Source organism: Desmodus rotundus, chromosome 5, assembly GCF_022682495.2.
Source record: "Desmodus rotundus isolate HL8 chromosome 5, HLdesRot8A.1, whole genome shotgun sequence".
NCBI classification, from domain to species: Eukaryota; Metazoa; Chordata; class Mammalia; order Chiroptera; family Phyllostomidae; genus Desmodus; species Desmodus rotundus.
Window position 1 is genome coordinate 24,005,798 of NC_071391.1, and position 19,508 is coordinate 24,025,305.

At 38.5% G+C, this 19,508-nt stretch overlaps 1 protein-coding gene across 2 annotated transcripts in view; it reads right to left on the reverse strand.

Moving 5' to 3' along the window:
* ELP4 (elongator acetyltransferase complex subunit 4) overlaps nucleotides 1-19,508 on the reverse strand; it is a 200,721-nt gene that overhangs the window by 93,840 nt on the left and 87,373 nt on the right. For both annotated transcript variants that reach the window (XM_045194051.3, XM_024559012.4), the window contains one exon: nucleotides 11,258-11,364. In XM_045194051.3, the coding sequence (XP_045049986.2) occupies nucleotides 11,258-11,364 (107 nt within the window). The remainder of the gene's footprint in view (nucleotides 1-11,257; nucleotides 11,365-19,508) is intronic.

The following is a 19,508-nucleotide window of genomic DNA, read 5'->3' on the forward strand; positions in this document are numbered from 1 at the left end:
TAGCCTATTACAATATGTACAAGTGACCTTTAATTGCACCAAGAGGCTTTTTGTTACAAGGTTTTTCAATGCTACACCATAGCTACAGTGTAAGTTGGTAAAATATTTCTTAGGTTATTGGACAGAAATGGCAACAGCTCCCCCATCCATCAAAATGTATAAATAAAAAGTTTGAGGCCTTTCACTAAGCCTACACTATAATAATACCTTTTAAATATTGATCAGAAAAATAAACTGTTTTTCTAATCATACAAGAAGTATTTATGAGATGCATAAAAATGTCATTAAATTCTTTAATAAAATACAACTTTGTTCTTAATAATAGCCTTTGGAAACAAAAAGTGTTGTTTCACGCTTGAAATAAGCTTCCTTAGAACAGAACATTTTAATTTTAGTAAAAGATACTTCTTCTCTCTTTTTACTATACAACTACACAATTGGAACTTCACTTGGAAATGTTTGGTGAAGATTCATTTACCTAACAAAACATACCCAACTACTTTCAAGTGTTGCTAATATAAAGTAATATTTAAAACAGATTTTTAATAAAATATAGGGTCAGATATTTCAAGCGATTAACTCAGAAATTTGTGAATGAGTGCAATATATTTTGACAGTCTTACAAAAACCTGAAACCTAATATTCAATTTCATTAACCATTCGTACTGAGTATCTTATTTCTGGAAGGCTCATGCTGAAATGGTTTAGTGTGATTCTCTCCATCAGCGGTGGGCTGACCTGACAGCACCTGACAAAGCAGCTCAGTGAGCTTCCCTGTACTAGTGCAGAGGGCCCGACCTGGCGACTCGACAAAACGTCCACTGTGGCATGGAGTTTTGACAGTAACAACTTTGACAAAATTTTAATTTCTGCTGAACTAAGAGAACTGCTTTACTGGTTTTGTAGATAAAGGCATTTCCCTTACACTCCTGGTTCTCTTAGTTATTTACTGTGATCCCCAAATCCTACCTTTTGAAAACTAATAGTTTATATCTAATCTCATATTTTTAAAACAAAGAACACAATTTCTCCTTATTACTAAGTTATAAGAAACTTTTTGGGTAATATTAATAAAAGAGGGCAACATTTTGCAATCAAGATTTACTGCTTGTAGATGGCATTCAAAGAACTTCCAATAAATAAAACTTTTGTAAGAGAAAATGGGGGTTTTAATACCAATGGATCAAATCTTCATTAGAACTAGTTATGATAAAAGGGGAAGCAAAATTAGAAATTTGAAAAATTGAATTTGGTTGACTCATTATAAGTTGTATACACCTTAATTATCTCAGAAAACAATGTTTGATGCTCTAAAGATGATATATGTAAGAATAATTTAGAAAACTATAAGAAATAATACAGAAACAGTAACTATCTATGAATAAACTAATATTTGCAGAAGTACTTGAATGTATAATTTATGTGCATACAATAGTAATATACTGCAATTAAATTTGGGATGCTTTTGAAGCATATCAAAATAGTTGATTAGAACAAGGGAACTATTGCTTTGTATAGAACACTTACCCTAGCGATGTAGCAAAAAGCCAGAAATCCTACAGAAGTGGATAGTGTTTCAAGGAATGGCATTATATTTTTGGGAAATTAATTTTTTAAATTAAAATATACCTATCATGTACCAAAAGAAGTAAAAAATAAGGAAAAAGCAATTTTGCCACCCTAACATAGTCATATCTATATTATGTATAAAACATAGCAAAATATTATATAAGGGAGAAGCTCTGATTAATCCAACCTGAATTTTATAATGTATGTTATTAAAACAGAGTATAAATCCTTGCTAGAACAAAATAATTTTTAACTTGAATGTGAAATAATTTATATGGCCTTGACTGGTGTGGCTCAGAAGGTTGGGTGTTGTCCTATAAACCAAAAGGTTGCTGGTTCGATTCCTGGTCAGAGCACATGCTAGGGTTGTGAGCTAGGAGGCAACTGATCAATGTTTCTCTTGCACATCAATGTTTCTCTCCTTCTCTTTCTCCCTCCCTTCCCCTCTCTCTAAAAATAAATAAACAAAATCTTATATATTGTTGGGAACTGCCCTGCCTGGTTTCAGAAACTGTAACCCCTAATGGCTAAGGCTGAGTAAAAAAAAAGACCTTGGGACCATAAGCCACTTAAGAGACAAAGCTTATCTTCCCTGGCAGGGGCACTGCCTCTGCCCCCTTTCACTTCACCCTGCTTGGCCCCGGGCGGATGACTGGTCAGCCAATGATGGGTAAGATTCCTCAAAGGATGGATAACCTAAGACAGGCACGGTCAAGAAGGGGCCCTCAGGGAAGGTCTTGGGGGACTACGGAAAAAGGGGGTGATGGCCCCTCACCCCTTGGCTTTGACATAGTCTGAGTCCTCATTCTGTCTGCAAGAAGTCTCCTAATCTCTTGACTGCCTTACTTCCCCTCCCTGACTTAAGCCTGAAACAATGCCGGAGGTGGGTGTGGCCCTGTGCTGGAAAGGGCAGGTTCCCTAGGGCGAACAGGCCTAAGAAAGAATGCATAAAATCCTGTAAAACCTGCTTTGCTAATACCCTCAATTTAAATGATAAGGGTCCAGGCATGAAATGAGTTTGTCCCCAAAGTTTTATGACCCCTTAACTATCTGACCCTGACTCAAAATAAGCCCTCAGAGTTCTTTGAGTGTTATCTATTATTCGATCATTTCTGCCTGACAATGATTGATGAGCTCTACGTATATACATGCCATGTATTCTTATGCAAATTAAACCCAATAAAAGCTTGTCTAGGCAAGGGATAGGGCTGGCCCTGTTTCACTGAGAAAGCGGCTGTGTCATCCCTTCTCCTCCACTGGATTTCTGTAGTCCATGTGAATTTGTCTTGTCTCATCCATAATGCCGCGGACACTGTGTCCGCATCAATATATTATATATAAATATGTATTTACATACACACATACACATCTGTCTGGGAAAAGTCCAGCCATTGTTAATATAATGAGAACAGTTTGCACGACATTGACGTAACCTTGCAACCAAGGAGAGTGGACTGGAATGTGTATGCTTGAACAATGATGACTTCACTGTACTAGTCAGTGGGGGCAGTAGACACCATGAAGTGAGCATGTGTACTGTGTGGCTGTCACATTCAAAATGACTGAGCAATTAGAGCAATGAATGTGCATCAAATTTTGCCTTAAGCTTGAACGTTCCTCTGCGGAAATTATTCAGGTGAGTCAGAAGGCTGCAGCTAAGGGTAACTGGTGATTGGCAGCTTCATCATGACAACACACCTGCTCCTACCTCACATCTCCTGCAGAGTGTTTTGGTGAAACATCCAATCACCCAGGTGACTCAGCCCCCTACAGCCCAGATTTGCTGCCCTGTGACTTCTGGCTTTTCCCAAAACTAAAATCAACTTTGAAAGGGAAGAGGTATCAGACTGTCAATGAGATTCAGGAAAATATGACAGGGCAGCTGATGGTGATTGGAAGAACTGTGTTAGGTCCCAAGGTGCCTACTTTGAAGGGACTGAGGCGTCACTGTCCTGTGTACAATGTTTCTTGTATCTTCTTCAATAAATGTCTCTTTCACAGTACAGGGCTGGATACCTTCTGGACAGACCTCGTATACACACAAACATATTTTTTGTGGTTTGTTTTTTTTAATCCATCAGGCAGAGGACTTCTGGCTTATTTACTGGAAATGAGATGGCAGTACACCTTAGGGTGTGGTAAGTAGTCAGGGTTAGGGAGAACAGGCTTTTTGAATTTAAGTGTCATGTCTCTCAGTGATCAACTCTGTGATTTTGGGTTAGTTATGCTGCTTTGTCCCTTTGAACCTTAAGTTTCTTCATTCATAAAATGTAGATATTAATGGTATGTGGTAGTTACAATATCAATGAGGTAACAGCAGAGACACTGGGAAGGACCTAAGGATGTTTTGGGTACAGAAGTATCCCCAAGGCTACCTACATCAGCCACATACGTGAGATCACGTATCACAAATATGATACCATATTTTTTGTGCTCTATATTCATTCGTTACTCTTCTAGGCACCCTGGAGAATATAGTAGTAAAATACACGTTCTTACCCTCTAGCTGATGAGATGAGTGAGACAACCAAGATTTGTCATCACCTTTTGTTTTTTCATTGTTCTATCTTCCTTAGATAGAACAATAACTTACTGTGGGAGGAAATGTTTCGGGGAATATCATGTAAGCCGGGTGAATTCTGCTAGAGCAGTTCTACACAGGCTGTAAGAAAATCCTTGGACCCCTGCAATGTAATTTCTTCTTTTTAAATTTTTTTTATTTATTTATTGATTTAGAGAGAGAAGAAGGGAGAGGGAGAGGAAAAGAGAGAAAGAGAAACATCAATTTGTTTTTCCACTTACACATTCATTGGTTGATATTTTTATGTGCCCTGATGAGATCAAACCCACAACCTTGGCATACAGAGACGATGTTCTAAACAACTAGCTATGTGGCCAGGGCTATGCAATATAATTTTCCTGGAGCCACACCATACAACATATAGAAATCTTTGTATCTGCAAAATTTTATTTATTTTATTTATCCCCATTTGAGGGCATTCTTCACTTCTCTTAAAGAGAGAGGAAGGGAGAGAGAGAAACATCAATATGAGAGAGAAGCATCGATCAGTTGCCTCCCATAAGTGCCCTAACTGGGAATGACCCCATAACCTAGATATGTGCCCTGAATGGGAATTGAACCTGCAACCCTTTGGTTACAGGACAACTCTCCAAACAACTGAGCCACACCGGCCGGGGATATATCTGCAAAATTATACAAGGAGAAGAGATCTTCCACTCTTCGCATCCTTAGATGGTGATGAATGGGTATCATCCTGGTCTCAAAGGTAAGACTGCTGCACATAGGTACTGGAAGGTCTTCATGAGAGACTCCGGGACTGAAGACTATTTTGAAAGATTCTAAATATTTGACTTGTGCTTCGTGCAACCACCTTGCTGTTCAAATATATGCTTTCCTTAAATTTCCTGAATAAAATAGGATTCATTTGATGTAACGAATTATAAGTTTAATATCTTAGGTGTTACAGGTGACCATACAGAAACTTTAAGATAGATTATAGCCAAACGTGAATTTTCTCTTCCTTCCCAAATGAAGCGATGATGATCTGCCAGCTGAATTCTCAGGAAGCACGTGAAATGAACACAAAAGCAAACAGGCCTTATGCTGCCGAAGGGAAAGTAAGCAAGGTGGCAGCTTCCATCACTCGGAATAATACTAAAGCAGCCTTGGGCTTTTCTCAGAATGGAAACGTCACTATTACTGAAATATTTCAACAAATCAGAACACAGAGAAAAGAACACTTCTGCAATCACATCCTGGAAGGGCACTTTACTCAATATTTAAATGAAAAATAATTATAAAGAAATTTCAGAAAAATTGTCAGTGAACATAAATGACTCAAGGAAAAATGCTGTGTTTTTCCCCTTTTAATGTGCTGAATAGATTTTTACAAAGCTTACCATTTAGAAACAATTTCCTTCTACATTCTCCTTTGAAAATTATTAATGTAAAGACAAAATTTTATGAAGTACTACATGAAAAGTTTGGGATTCAGGCTGCCAGTAAGAAATACTCATTTCCTCCTTGATACAGTACTAGTACTTTGGAAGTTTGGTTAAAGGGCATAAGTTTTCACAACATTTATATAGGAAGTTAAAAAGAAATACTTCAAATATTTTGGGAACTTACCTAATCAGCATACTTTTAGCATGTGTCTAGTCATGTAGCCATCTTTGGTCAGTCATCAAAAAATCAAAGGCAAATTGTCATGACTCAACCCTAACTTTAATGCCGCATGATTGTGTCGTGTAAGCTGGTTTTGTGTGAGAGCTGCTGTGGTTTTAGCAGAGAGATTAACAACCGGACCTAAGCTGGCCTCCAAACCTTGCCCTGCTGATGCCTCAAGCTCTTTGAAGTCTGACCATCATACCTGGCAAAACAACAGTGGGAACTAGGATGGTGTCAGATCTAATCAAATTGTTTGCTGCCGCATAGCTAACTATGGGGTTCACTAATTGGCCCAATTGCGGATTATACCTTTTGCTACAGATTCAAGACAATAATTTAGTTAAATGATGTTTTTTTTTTCCTTATCTCTTCTAATTAAGATTCCAAAGTGGGAAGAAATAGGATTAGACACAGTCTTGAAACTGTGTTCCCCTTAAGGTGGTATGCAATTTTGATAGGCTCACTACGACATGTGAAATGTGTAGAGCGTAGTATTGGACCCACTTCTGGAGATTCTGTATATCTGTCATTTGGGAATTAAAATATAACCTCGAGAATGGTAATATGTTAAATATAACACATAGAAAATAACATTTCTATTATTAAAGAATATTAATTTAGATGCACTTGTGACAAATGATTTCATCCATATAGAGATGTCTATACTCTGCTTGGGTTTTCCTTTGCTCACTGCAGTGACATCTGGGAATTGAAATACCAACCAGTATTCGTGGAGGGCATTGTTATCAGAAAAGGTATTTTAGGCTACATGGGCCCTGATGCTACAAGTTAATAATGTTCCCCAGCCAGACAATTATGTTTCCATTATTGTATTTTAGTGACATAATTGTGAATTGACAAATAAGTTAACTATCCCTTTCCCTTAAAGGGACAGTATAGGAACCACCTTTGTACTTGCCATGTAAAAACTGAAAAGGCTGCTGACAAGATGTAGGGAAGTAAGGACACCTAGGACCAAGGTCATCATGCAACACCCCACACTGTCCAACACTATCATAGTGACCGGACACTCTTATAGTTTGCAGAAGCTCATGCTCTTTTAATATGTAAAAATTTCAAATAATTCTACTGAATCATATCAAGTACACTGAAGCATTATTAGAAAGCTAATTTATATAGATGACATTGAATTTATATTGATATACCCACTCTGGTCTTAATACTTAAGAATGAATCTATTAAGCAAGTACATCAAAAATTATGTTACTTAATAAATAGTGGTTGATCTATTATTTTATGAGTGAAAGTTCTTTGTGATTGGAGAGGTACCAAGGTCCTATATTCTGAATTATGGGCAAAGTATGACAAGATAACCTTAAGTAAACTAGATTTACTGAACTCTCGATATTCACTGAGTGTACAAGAGCCATATAGATACACTGTTTTTTAATATAACTACCCCCATCAGCTTTAATATTTTTGGACCGATTAAAGCCAATATAAGTATTATTTATCCTTATGCTGAAAATCTGCAGTGAACAGTGTATGTCTTTTGTATATTTCAGTGTTCTTCAGTAACCACATTTTCTGATGTGAACACAGAAACACTTAATCTTAAATCTGGAAAACTGTCCCCTACCAACACAGGAGCCCTGCTTGACAGAGACTGTAACTACATTATTATCATTTACATTAGAAAATGCAATTACCAGAACATTCTAAGATATGATCAAGATGAACAATACAAAATCAAAGTAGCAAAACACTACCAAATCCAAAAAAAATGCTGCTCCTGTGATATCATAAAATTAAATGCAACCACATTGCAAATCTTGTTTATGTATTATAATTACATCTCAATTACTAATATAAAAAACTGATTAATGGAAACCCCACTATTAGAGCTATAAAAATTATAGGAATTGAAAAAAATACAAGTATAAGTAGTTGGCTCAGCTTGGAAGTGAAGCGATACATCTCACAGAAGTTTCCTGAGATGGCAGGTGTTTATGGGTCACTTGACCAGTGGAGCTTACATAATACCTGCAGTTGTATTTGAACTATTACTAAAACTCAGTAATTTTTCAATATGACGTATATTTCAGCAACGATTTCATAACTACTAAGCGTAAGACTCTTCTTAATTTTGGGATAGCAACAAAGATGAAAAAGACATACTTTATGTATATTGTGTGTATTATTACATGTTAGTTATAATCAGTTATCTTTATAAAATATTTAATCAGTGTATAGAAAATATAAATAAGTCAGTAGAGCACCTGTTACACAATAAAGGCTTGGCATATAAACAGTTGCTTTGATTGAATGGAGGTTGTGGTAAGGTAAAGGATTAAGTGGTGTATTACAAATAATCCAATACGCTAGAGAGTCACCACCTACAGTTTACAAGGATTATCAATTTTCAGAGAATTGGAAAGTACTTCTTCTAACTGTAGTCATATTGAATCAACTTTTTAAACTTTCTCTGTTACTTTTCCAGAATGTATGCCAGGTTTTAGTGTTTTTACTGTAGATATGATTCTGCTATGGTTATTGCAGAGGGACGAATTTATAGAGCTTGATAGTCGATAAATATTAGATATTAGAAAAATTTGCTGTGATCAGATAAATACTTCTGGATAAACAGCACCTGATTCTGGACAATACCGATACACATTCCAAGAAGGAGGAAATATTCTTGGCCTTCTCCAAATCATTCCAAGAAATTAGAGACTACTGGGTAAAGCTGCTCTACTTTTTAAAGGCCCCTGATGGCCGTTAGTAAAAAAAATATTCAATTTGCACATATAAAAAGGGCAATGATGTGAGAAATCAGAGAAAAAGTACCCTAAAAATGGAGATGAGAGTGTCTGCCTGTTTCTTTTGGCCTTTGTTCCTGACCACGCTGCCTTTTTAGACCATGTGATTGACAGTAATTTCCAACACGCAACAAACTTACCTGTGTGGAATCAGAAAAGTTATTTCTGCTTTACCTGCTAAACCACTTTTCCCTTCTAAAAGTAAGATGAAGATTCAATGGCTGGTATATTATAGCCTCAGATTTTACAGACTAGTATAGTGTACATTTTATTATTTTTTTTAAATATCAGGGAAGTTTTAAAAAAACAGTTATTTGTTGTATGTATTAAAATACTGTCACTTGGTAGATAATGTTTTCCCCCAACAAAAAAAAGTAGTCTTGTTTTCGTTGTCTAGAATATATCACCGAAGGCTTGCTATCTGTACGAATATGTATATTATAATGTACAATGCTGTATTTAAGCATTAGTCTTACACAAATCACATGATTTTATTCTATTACAATTATACCTATATGTACTTTTATTAGGTTTATTTAATTCTTTATATTTTCTAATCATCAAATTGTATTTTGTGGCATAAGTTACGTAGAATAAGTTTATATGTATGCATGTATATATTTACGTATATACATATATGTGCATACATATACTCACACTACTGATTAGGTTATAAGCCAAAAAAGGCAAAGAATTTGATTGTATTAAATATTAACTTAAAAATATCTACTAGTGTTTTGTTTTCGAATATTGCTTCCAAACCACAGGGTCACCAATTATAATGGATCTTTTAGTTCAGAACAGTGGGGAGAGAAGAGAGGAAATGGAACAGAAACTTTTGTGGTTAATAAACAATCCTCCATCAGCTTCAATGGTAAAATGTATCACTATTCGAACCCAAGGTTATTTAGAGGAGAGGTGTCACCTGAAATCATGTAAGTCCTTTATTTCTACCTTCTTATCCCCAAGGAAGATTCAGTGGGTGTGCACATGTGCAGGTGTGCACGTGTATGTGTGAGAGAGAGAGAGAGAGAGAGAGAGAGAGAATGACTAAACATGATTCATACTATTCTGCTACTTTTTCTCTAGGTGCAATAATCTTTTCTCACTAAGGAATGTCCTTGCTTACTTTTTATGGTGGTAGGCATGATACCTTAGACCTGGTCGTGAGATGCTCATCTTAGGAGAAAAGTGTCACATGGAAAGAAAAACTCACATCTTTCATTAAAAAAATAAATTCAACTTAAAAGAAAACGACAAGGCATGCTCTCTTTATGGCACCAATAACTATAACTTCACATTTATTTTTATAACTATATATATCATGGTAAATTTCTCAATAACCTGTCAGAAAAACGAAAATAATGTTTGAACAATTACAGTGTTGGGTTCCATTTCAATGGTTTCTTTTGAGAGCTAAAGCAAATTAGCTCAGGAATCAGTATTTCTACACTCCAGTTCTTTTGGCTTCAAGTGGCTTTTGGAGGGAGTAGCCCCAGATGAGAAACTTCTAACGCTCCTGCAGAGATGACCTGCTAGAAGAACTGGCTGCCTGATTAACTATTAACTGCTCTCAATAGGATTAGATAATTAAGGACATTGATGACCATTAATTAGGAGGAGGGCACATTAATTTGTCACTGGATAGGGCCCTTACAATGATTTATAGGTTAGTGCTACTTGCAAATGTGACGGGAAAGAGAAAAAGAGAGAGAACCATTAAGTTACGTTATCAAGTGGCCAGCTAAAGAGGGCAGAGGGTCAAAGAAGGGCCAAAGTGGTCACTTAAGGGTGAAGTCCCAAACACCAAAGCGGTGCCAAGCCACATTGACCATCATTTGGTGATGAAGTTAAAAATATGCTAATTTATTGGTGGCAATTCTCTCTTTTTATGGTTTCAAGCAGTTAAGACAAGTGGCCTGCTTAAGAGCTTTTCATTTGAAAAGAGATTAAACAAAATGGTTTGTCAAGGCTGCTTGGCTGTTTTATGTCTTTGTTAAAAAAAAAAATCGCACCGACTATACTGATAACTATCACATCACCCGAAAGCCATCTCTCTCTGAGCACTGATTTCGTTAATAAATACATCAACCCTAATTGCTTAATAGTGCTATGTTCATTCGCTCTTTAGCAAGATTAAGTTGAAATAAATCTTTTGTACTACCACTTTCTGTCACTACTGCTTGCATAAAGGTCACAAAAACAGTATAAGTTTTGTGGAAAATTTACTTAAAGGCACTGGTGTAAATTAGAGTACTGTGTTTTATTCGGCACGGAAAGCGGAACGGTGATTTCACTACGAGTAAAAGAACTGCTTGTAGAAGGCAGATAAGGACCCTCTTTTCTTGGCCAGCCATACACAACTGTGGGTAGCATTCACATTCCATCCACAAATAAGCACAGATCACTAGCATTTAATTAAATATACCTTTGAAAGCTTTGAAAAGATGCACTTGGTACTCATCATGTAAGTTTGGAGCTTACTTCTAATAGACATTTAAAACAAAATCATTTTTGCTATACTCTATCAAGATGTTATTAAAGTAAAAGAAAAAATAGGATAGTCTAAAAAATTATTTTGTTACACACAAAAAAACCTTAAAAACATTTAGCATGAACCATTGAAGAATGTCACTTAAGTAAATACATATTTATATATATTACATATATTAACAGATACTATTTACCTCAAAACTGAAGTACAAAAATTCTCTCTTACCTCAATGGTGAATAACTTCCTTTTCAATTTAAAAGCTAAGTCTTTGACATCTGACACGTCACAAATCAGGTTATTAAGTCGAGGAATCTGACGTATGTGAATCAAACCTTGTGGAAAGAAAATAAAAGGAAAAAAATTAAAAATGCTGTCATTGGATGCATAAATTAAAGAGTCTTACAGCAGAATCTGTAAATTTACACACAAGCATCCTCCCCTTTTTTTTTTTTTTTTTTTTTTTTTTTTTTTTTTAATTTATTTATTGTTATTTAATTACAGTTGTATGCCTTTTCCCCCATCCCTTCACCCCACCCCAGGTGAACCCACTTCCCTCCCCCCTCTCCACCCTCCCCCTTGGATTTGTTCATGTGTCCTTTATAGTAGTTCCTGTAATCCCCTCTACCTACTGTCCCCGCCCCCACCCCCCACCCCCGCCCTTGCTATTGTTACATTGTTCTTAACTTCAATGTCTCTGGTTATATTTTGTTTGCTTTTTCCTTCTATTGCTTATGTTCCAGTTAAAGGTGAGATCATATGGTATTTGTCCCTCACTTCCTGGCTTATTTCACTTAGCATAATGCTCTCCAGTTTCATCCATGCTGTTGCAAAGGGTATAAGCTCCTTCTTTCTCTCTGCTGCGTAGAATTCCATTGTGTAAATATACCATAGTTTTTGGATCCACTCGTTTGCTGATGGGCACTTCGGTTGCTTCCAGTATTTGGCTATTGTAAATTGTGCTGCTATGAACATTGGGGTGCACAGATTCTTTTGGATTGGTGTTTCAGTGTTCTTAGGGTATAATCCCAGCAGCGGAATTGCTGGGTCAAAGGGCAGTTCCATTTTTAGTTTTCTGAGGAAATTCCATATTGTTTTCCACAGTGGCCTCACCAGTCTGCATTCCCACCAACAGTGCACTAGGGTTCCCTTTTCTCCGCATCCTCTCCAACATTTGTTTGTGGATTTGTTTATGTTGGCCATTCTGACTGGTGTGAGATGATACCTCATTGTGGTTTTAATTTGCATCTCTCTGATGGCTAGTGATGCTGAGCATCTTTTCATATGTCTCTGGGCCTTCTGTATGTCTTCCTTGGAGAAGTGTCTGTTCAAGTCCTTTGCCCATTTTTTAATTGGGTTGTTTGTCTTCCTGGAGTGGAGTCGTGTGAGTTCTTTATATATTTTGGAGATCAGGCCCTTGTCTGAGGTATCATTGGCAAATATGCTTTCCCATATTGTTGGTTCTCTTTGTAATTTGGTGCTGTTTTCTTTAGCCATGCAGAAGCTTTTTATTTTGATGAGGTCCCATTTGTTTATTCTTTCCTTTATGTCCCTTGCTTTAGGGGATGTGTCTGTGAGGATGTTGCTGCGTGGAATGTCTGAGATTTTCCTGCCAATGTTTTCTTCAAGGACTTTTATGGTGTTACGGCTTATATTTAAGTCTTTTACCCATCTTGAGTTTATTTTCGTGTATGGCGTAAGTTGGTGATCGAGTTTCATTTTTTTGCACGTAGCTGTCCAGATCTCCCAACACCATCTGTTGAAGAGACTGTTTTTGCTCCATTTTATGCTCCTGCCTCCTTTGTCAAATATTAATTGATCGTATAGATTTGAGTTTATTTCTGGGCTCTCTATTCTGTTCCATTGGTCTATGAGCCTGTTTTTATGCCAGTACCAGGCTGTTTTGATTACCGTTGCCTTGTAATACAGTTTGATATCAGGTATTGTGATACCTCCTGCTTTGTCCTTCTTTCTCAAAATTGCTGCTGCTATTCGAGGTCGTTTATGGTTCCATATGAATTTCTGTAATGTTTGTTCTATATCTGTGAAATATGTCATGGGTACTCTAATAGGGATTGCATTGAATCTATAAATTGCTTTGGGTAGTATGGCCATTTTGATGATGTTAATTCTTCCAATCCATGAACATGGTACATGCTTCCATTTGTTTGTATCTTCCTTAATTTCTTTCTTCAGTGTTGTGTAGTTTTCTGAGTACAGGTCTTTTACCTCCTTGGTTAGGTTTATTCCTAGGTACTTTATTTTTCTTGTTGCTATATCGAATGGGATTTTTTTCCTGATTTGTGTTTCTGCAGTTTCGTTGTTGGTGTACAGGAATGCCTTTGATTTCTGGGTATTGACTCTGTATCCAGCTATTTTGCCAAATTCATTTATTAGGTCGAGTAGTTTTTGAGTGGAGTCTATAGGGTTTTCCATGTACACTATCATGTCGTCTGCAAACAGTGACAGTTTCATTTCCTCCTTTCCAATTTGGATGCCTTTTATTGCTTTTTCTTGTCTGATTGCTGTGGCTAGGACTTCCAATACTATGTTGAATAGGAGTGGTGAGAGAGGGCATCCTTGTCTTGTTCCTGATCTTAGTGGGAAAGCTCTAAGTTTTTGTCCATTGAATGTGATGCTGGCTGTAGGTCTCTCATATATGGCCTTAATTATGTTGAGGACTGCTCCCTTTATTCCCACTTGGCTGAGTGTTTTTATCAGAAATGGGTGCTGTATCTTATCGAATGCTTTTTCCGCATCTATTGATATGATCATGTGATTTTTGTCTTTGCTGTTGTTGATGTGATGTATTATGTTTATTGATTTGCGAATATTGTACCATCCTTGCATCCCTGGGATGAATCCCACTTGGTCATGGTGGATGATCTTTTTAATATATTGCTGGATGCGGTTTGCTAATATTTTGTTGAGAATTTTAGCGTCTATGTTCATCAGTGATATTGGCCTGAAGTTTTCTTTCTTCGTTGTGTCTTTATCTGGTTTTGGGATTAGGATGATGTTGGCTTCATAAAAAGAGTTTGGGAGTCTTCCATCAGTTTGGATTTTTTCGAATAGTCTGTGAAGGATAGGGGTTAGTTCTTCCTTAAATGCTTTGTAGAAATCTCCTGTGAAACCATCTGGTCCAGGGCTTTTGTGTGATGGGAGTTTCTTGATGACTGCTTCAATTTCCTTTGCTGATATTGGTCTGTTCAGGTTTTCTGCTTCTTCTTCAGTCAGTTTTGGAAGATTATATTTTTCTAGAAATGTGTCCATTTCATCTAGGTTTTCAAATTTCTTAGCATATAGGTCTTCATAGTAATTTCTTACGATCCTTTGTATTTCTGTGGTATCAGTTGTAATCTCTCCACTTTCATTTCTAATTCTGTTTATTTGGATCCTCTCTCTTTTCTTCTTGATAAGCCTACTTAAAGGCTTGTCGATTTTGTTTATCTTTTCAAAGAACCAGCTTCTGGATTCATTGATCCTTACAATTGTGCTTTTAGTCTCTATGTCATTTAGTTCTGCTCTGATCTTGGTTATTTCCTTCCTTCTGCTTGCTCTGGGCTGTCTTTGTTGTTGTTCCTCCAGTTCTTGTAGGCGTAGGGTTAGGTTGTTTGTGTGAACTGTTTCTAACTTCTTAAGGTAGGCCTGTATTGCTATGAACTTCCCTCTCAGGACTGCCTTAGCTGTGTCCCATAGGTTTTGGGTTGTTGTGAGTTCGTTTTCATTTGTTTCCAGGAAGTTTTTGATTTCTTCCCTAATCTCGTTCTTGACCCATTCATTGTTTAATAGCATGCTATTCAGTCTCCATGATTTTGAGTGTTTTGGGTTTTTACCCTTGGGGTTGGTTTCTAGTTTCAGACCCTTGTGGTCAGAGAAGATGCTTGATATGATTTCAATTTTCTTGAATTTGTTGAGGGTTGCTTTGTGTCCTATCATGTGGTCTATCTTTGAAAAAGATCCATGGACACTTGAAAAGAATGTGTATTTTGCTTCTTTGGGATGAAAAGCTCTGTATATATCAGTTAAGTCCATTTCCTCTAGGGTATTGTTAAGTGACACAATATCTTTGTTAATCTTTTGTTTGGAAGACCTGTCCATTTTTGATAGTGGGGTGTTAAAATCCCCTACTATAATTGTGTTGCTGTCAATATCTTTCTTGAAATCCTCCAAGATTTTCTTTATGTATTTGGGTGCTCCTATGTTGGGTGCATATATATTTATAATGTTTATGTCTTCTTGGTGGATTCTTCCTTTGAGTATTATGAAGTGACCTTCTGGGTCTCTCTTTATGGCCCTTCTTTGGAAGTCTATTTTGTCTGATATGAGTATTGCTACCCCTGCTTTTTTTTCCTGTCCGTTTGCTTGGAAAATTTGTTTCCAGCCCTTCACTTTCAGTCTGTGTGAGTCTTTTGTCCTGAGATGGGTTTCTTGTAGGCAGCATATGTGTGGGTCATGTTTTCTTATCCATTCAGCTGTTCTATGTCTTTTGATTGGAGCATTTAATCCATTTACATTTAAGGTTATTATCGATAGGTAGTTATTCATTGCCATTATTTCCTACCTGTGTTCCTCTGTCTTTCTCTTTTCCTTCCTTTCCTTAAAGCAGTCCCTTTAGCATCTCTTGCAGAGCTGGTTTGGTGGAGCTGTATTCTTTTAGACTTCTTTTGTCTGGGAAGCTCTTTATTTGGTCTTCTATCTTGATTGAGAGCCTTGCTGGGTAAAGTAGTCTTGGTTGGAGGCCTCTGGTTCTCATTACTTGGAATATTTTTTGCCATTCTCTTCTGGCTTGGAGCGTTTCCATTGAGAAGTCAGTTGCTAACCTTATTGGGGCTCCCTTGTATGTTACTTCCTTTTTCTCCCTTGCTGCCTTTAAGATCCTCTCTTTGTCTTGGAAATTTGCCATTTTAATTATGATGTGTCTTGCAGTGGGTCTCTTTGGGTTCCTCTTGTTTGGGACTCTCTGTGATTCCTGGATTTGGGTGACTTTTTCTCTCCTCAGATTAGGGAAATTTTCCATCATTACTTTTTCAAACAGGTTTTCTATCCCTTGCTCTTCTTCTTCTCCTTCTGGTATTCCTATTATACGGATGTTGTTACGTTTCATGTTGTCCTGCATTTCCCTTATTGCCTCTTCATTCTTTCTGAGCCTCTTTTCCTTTTCTTGCTCCTTCTGGGTGTTTTTTTCTACTTTATCCTCCAGCTCGCTGATCCGATCCTCTGCTTCATCAAGTCTGCTTTTAATTCCTTCTACTGTGTTCTTCAATTCAGAAATTGTATTCTTCATTTCCTCTTGGCTCTTGTTGATATTTTCTATTTCCTTTTTCATGTTGATATAGTTTGCAGTGAGTTCATTGTAGTTTCCTTGTAGTTTCTGGTAGTTCTCTTTGAGCTCAGAGAGCTCAGTGAGCTTCCTGATGACCATTGCTTTGAACTCAGTATCTGATAGTTGACTTGCCTCTTTTTCGGTTAGTATTCTTTCTGAAACTTCCTCCTTTCCTTTCATTTGGGAATTGTTTCTTTGTCTTCCCATTGTTTGTGAGGCTCTTCTTGTTGGCCTCTGCTTCTTAAATTGCTTTGTTCTGAATCCCTGGGTTTATGATATGAACTTCTATGGTAGAATGCCAATGGGATTCGGTGGTGTTGTCTCCTTACTCTCCTGTGCTCACTGGTCTTGAGCTGACGTTTATGTGTTTAACACGGTCTAACTCTAGTCTTTTCAGCACTCCAGGTTTTGTTGTCGCACCTGTGGGAAAAATAGAAAGGGGGGGAGAAAGAAAAGGAAAAAACAAACAAACAAACAAACAAACAAAAAAAACCAAAGATGGGAAGGAGGGAAAAAGGAAATAGGAAAGGAGGAAAGGGAGGAAGGAGGGAAGAAGGATTAAAGAAAGATCGGAGGCAAGATAAGAAGGAATTTTAACAAAAATTAAAACATAGAAATAGATAAAAGAAGGGAGGAAGAAGACATAAAAATGGTAAAGGATGGGAGGAAGAAGGAATGAAAGAAAAAAAAGAGAGAGAGAGGAAGAAGGAGTTCAGGGGGAAAGGAAAAGGGAAAAAAAAAAAAAAAAAAAAAAAAAAGGGGAAAAAAAAAAAAAAATCTTCTGTTGGCTTTAAACCGTTCAGGTTATTTCTGCTGTTGTCCTGTCTGTGCAACGGGAGGCGGTGGTTGGAAGGATTGGTTTCACTTTTCTTCCTTCCTGGGTCACACTCTTCACTGTTTTGTAGGTGTGGTCCCTGGCAGGCAATCAGGCCGTTGATCAGCCAATCCAGCAGCTTTGTTCTTGGGACTCTCGAGTGGCCGCTCCAGCCGCTTTGGCTCCGGACGCGTGCGCGCGCAGCAGGGGAATCCAGCCGCTTCGGGTTTGTGACGTTATTTGGGCTCTGAGCGCGCAGCCGGCCGACCGATCGAGCCGCCCAGGCTAGGGAGGCTGGCACGCCGCAAACTGCTGGTTCAGCCGCCTTGGTGTTACGTCTCTCGCCAGCCCCTTTGTGCTTGGGAAGTGCGCATCCAGCCGGCCCTACGCTTGGTGAGCGCGCAGCCCGCCGCCGAGCCAGAGACTCTACGCTTGGGGGCCCGATCCAGCTGTCCGGGGCTTGAGACTCTCGGGTGGGCGGGGCCGCCCTGGGACCGAATCACGCGGTCCTCGGTTCCGAGGTTTTGGGTCTGTGGGTGGAGCAGCTAGTCTCTGCTCCAAAAGATCTCGGAGGTTTCAGGTGTGGGCGCCCCTCCGGGGTTTCATGTACGGGCCCCGTTTGCTAATCTGCGCGCGCGCTACCGCGCGCAACCGGACCTCAGGTGAGCGCCGGTGCTGCTTATCCCGCGTTCCCCGTTCGCAGTCCAGGGGCGGAGGGGGGAGGGGCGCCAGGGGCCTCGGCCACCACCGAGAGTTCTCTAACTAGCCCCTGAGTGTCTCTATTTTCTTTTTCTTTTTGAGAAATTCCTCCTTTTCAAGCCCCCCTGGTCCAATCAAGCACCTGGCTGCTCACAGCGCAGCCTGGCCCTCTCTCAGGACTCCTGCAGCAGCCCCTGCGCCAGAGCTGGCGCCTCTGCAGCCCTTGTACCGCGCGGTCCCGGGTCCCGGGGACCTTATTGTCCTTGAGCACTCTTCTTACCGTCAGATCTTTCAGTGTCCTCTATCTTTGGTCTCTAATCTTCGTATATGCTGGAGTACTGTTGGCTGTTCGCTCTGCTCCTCAGATCAGCTAGGTATTTCCCTGGCACTGAGGGGAAGTGAATTCTGCTCCCACCTATGTTGCCGCCATCTTCCCGACCCCCATCCTCCCCTTTTAAAACTGGAGCTTACTACCAGGAGCAATGAAGCAAACGGTGTGATTATACTCAAGTAATCAAGCAGAATAAGATAAACAGAAATCCTTGTGCGAGGAAAACTAATTGCACTTCGGTACAGAAGTACAGATGTAAAGGGGGATCTTAATACTTGTCAAAACTACAGCCGGTTTGTGTGTGATTTTCTCTTGTATTTACAGTAAGCAAATATGGCTATCACCTTGCATGCTGCCCACGGCACCACTGGGTGATCTTTATTTTATTAAATGCACCAGTAAGCAGCCAGCAAAACAAGGTTTATGGGTTACTACTGATAACCAGCGAAGCTCTCGTGGAAAGTATTTCATCTTGTACCTTATTAATGGCTTGAACAAACCACTGAAGAAAACTACATTTTAGAGAGTACTCTAGGATCACAAGTTAATTCGTATGCCATCCCACCATACTCATTTCGGTACCGTGTCAGACCTTCACGTGGCTGCTATAAGCTTTCTAACAGTGCTAGGTAAACCGTGAGCTTGGGCCTCTTGCAGGAGAAACACTTGCTCCTTTTTTTCTGACAAGGGCACTGGATGGCTTTTGTGCAGCTTAATGCAGTTTCTGACTAAACTAGGGGTCATTTCCCACAGATGAAGACACGAAGACTCCTCAGTGCGTCTCTCTGCCTGACTCAGCCCATATTGAAAAATCACCATCCCACAGACACTGATCCCTAAACATGGGGGAAGACGACAAACCCAGCTGTGAACAAAGTAGATAAATCTTATGTATAGAAATGCTCTCTAGCATGGAGCTTTGTGGGTGTTTGAATGCTTAGTAATGTATGTATTCATTTTAGCTTAAAGGGGTAAACTGCTAGGTGCTTTACTTCAGAAACGGCCCCTTTAATAATAACTCAATAAAATATCTGGCTTATTTTTAATTAAAAAATGCAAAAGGTATTATATTAAGAAGACAAGTTTTTAGATACAAATTAAAAATATCTCATGCAGAGATATTGAGTAAAATATATTGGAAATAAGCACACCACACTTTCCTTTGAACACTTTTCATTTTAACCTTGCAGGTTCTTGTTTAGCTAACTATTGAATCAGGAGGCCTTACAGAGTGAATGAATGGTTCATCAGGTCTTTCTTATCATAGAAACTTTACCGGTCATCAGAACTAACTATTAATTTTTGCAGA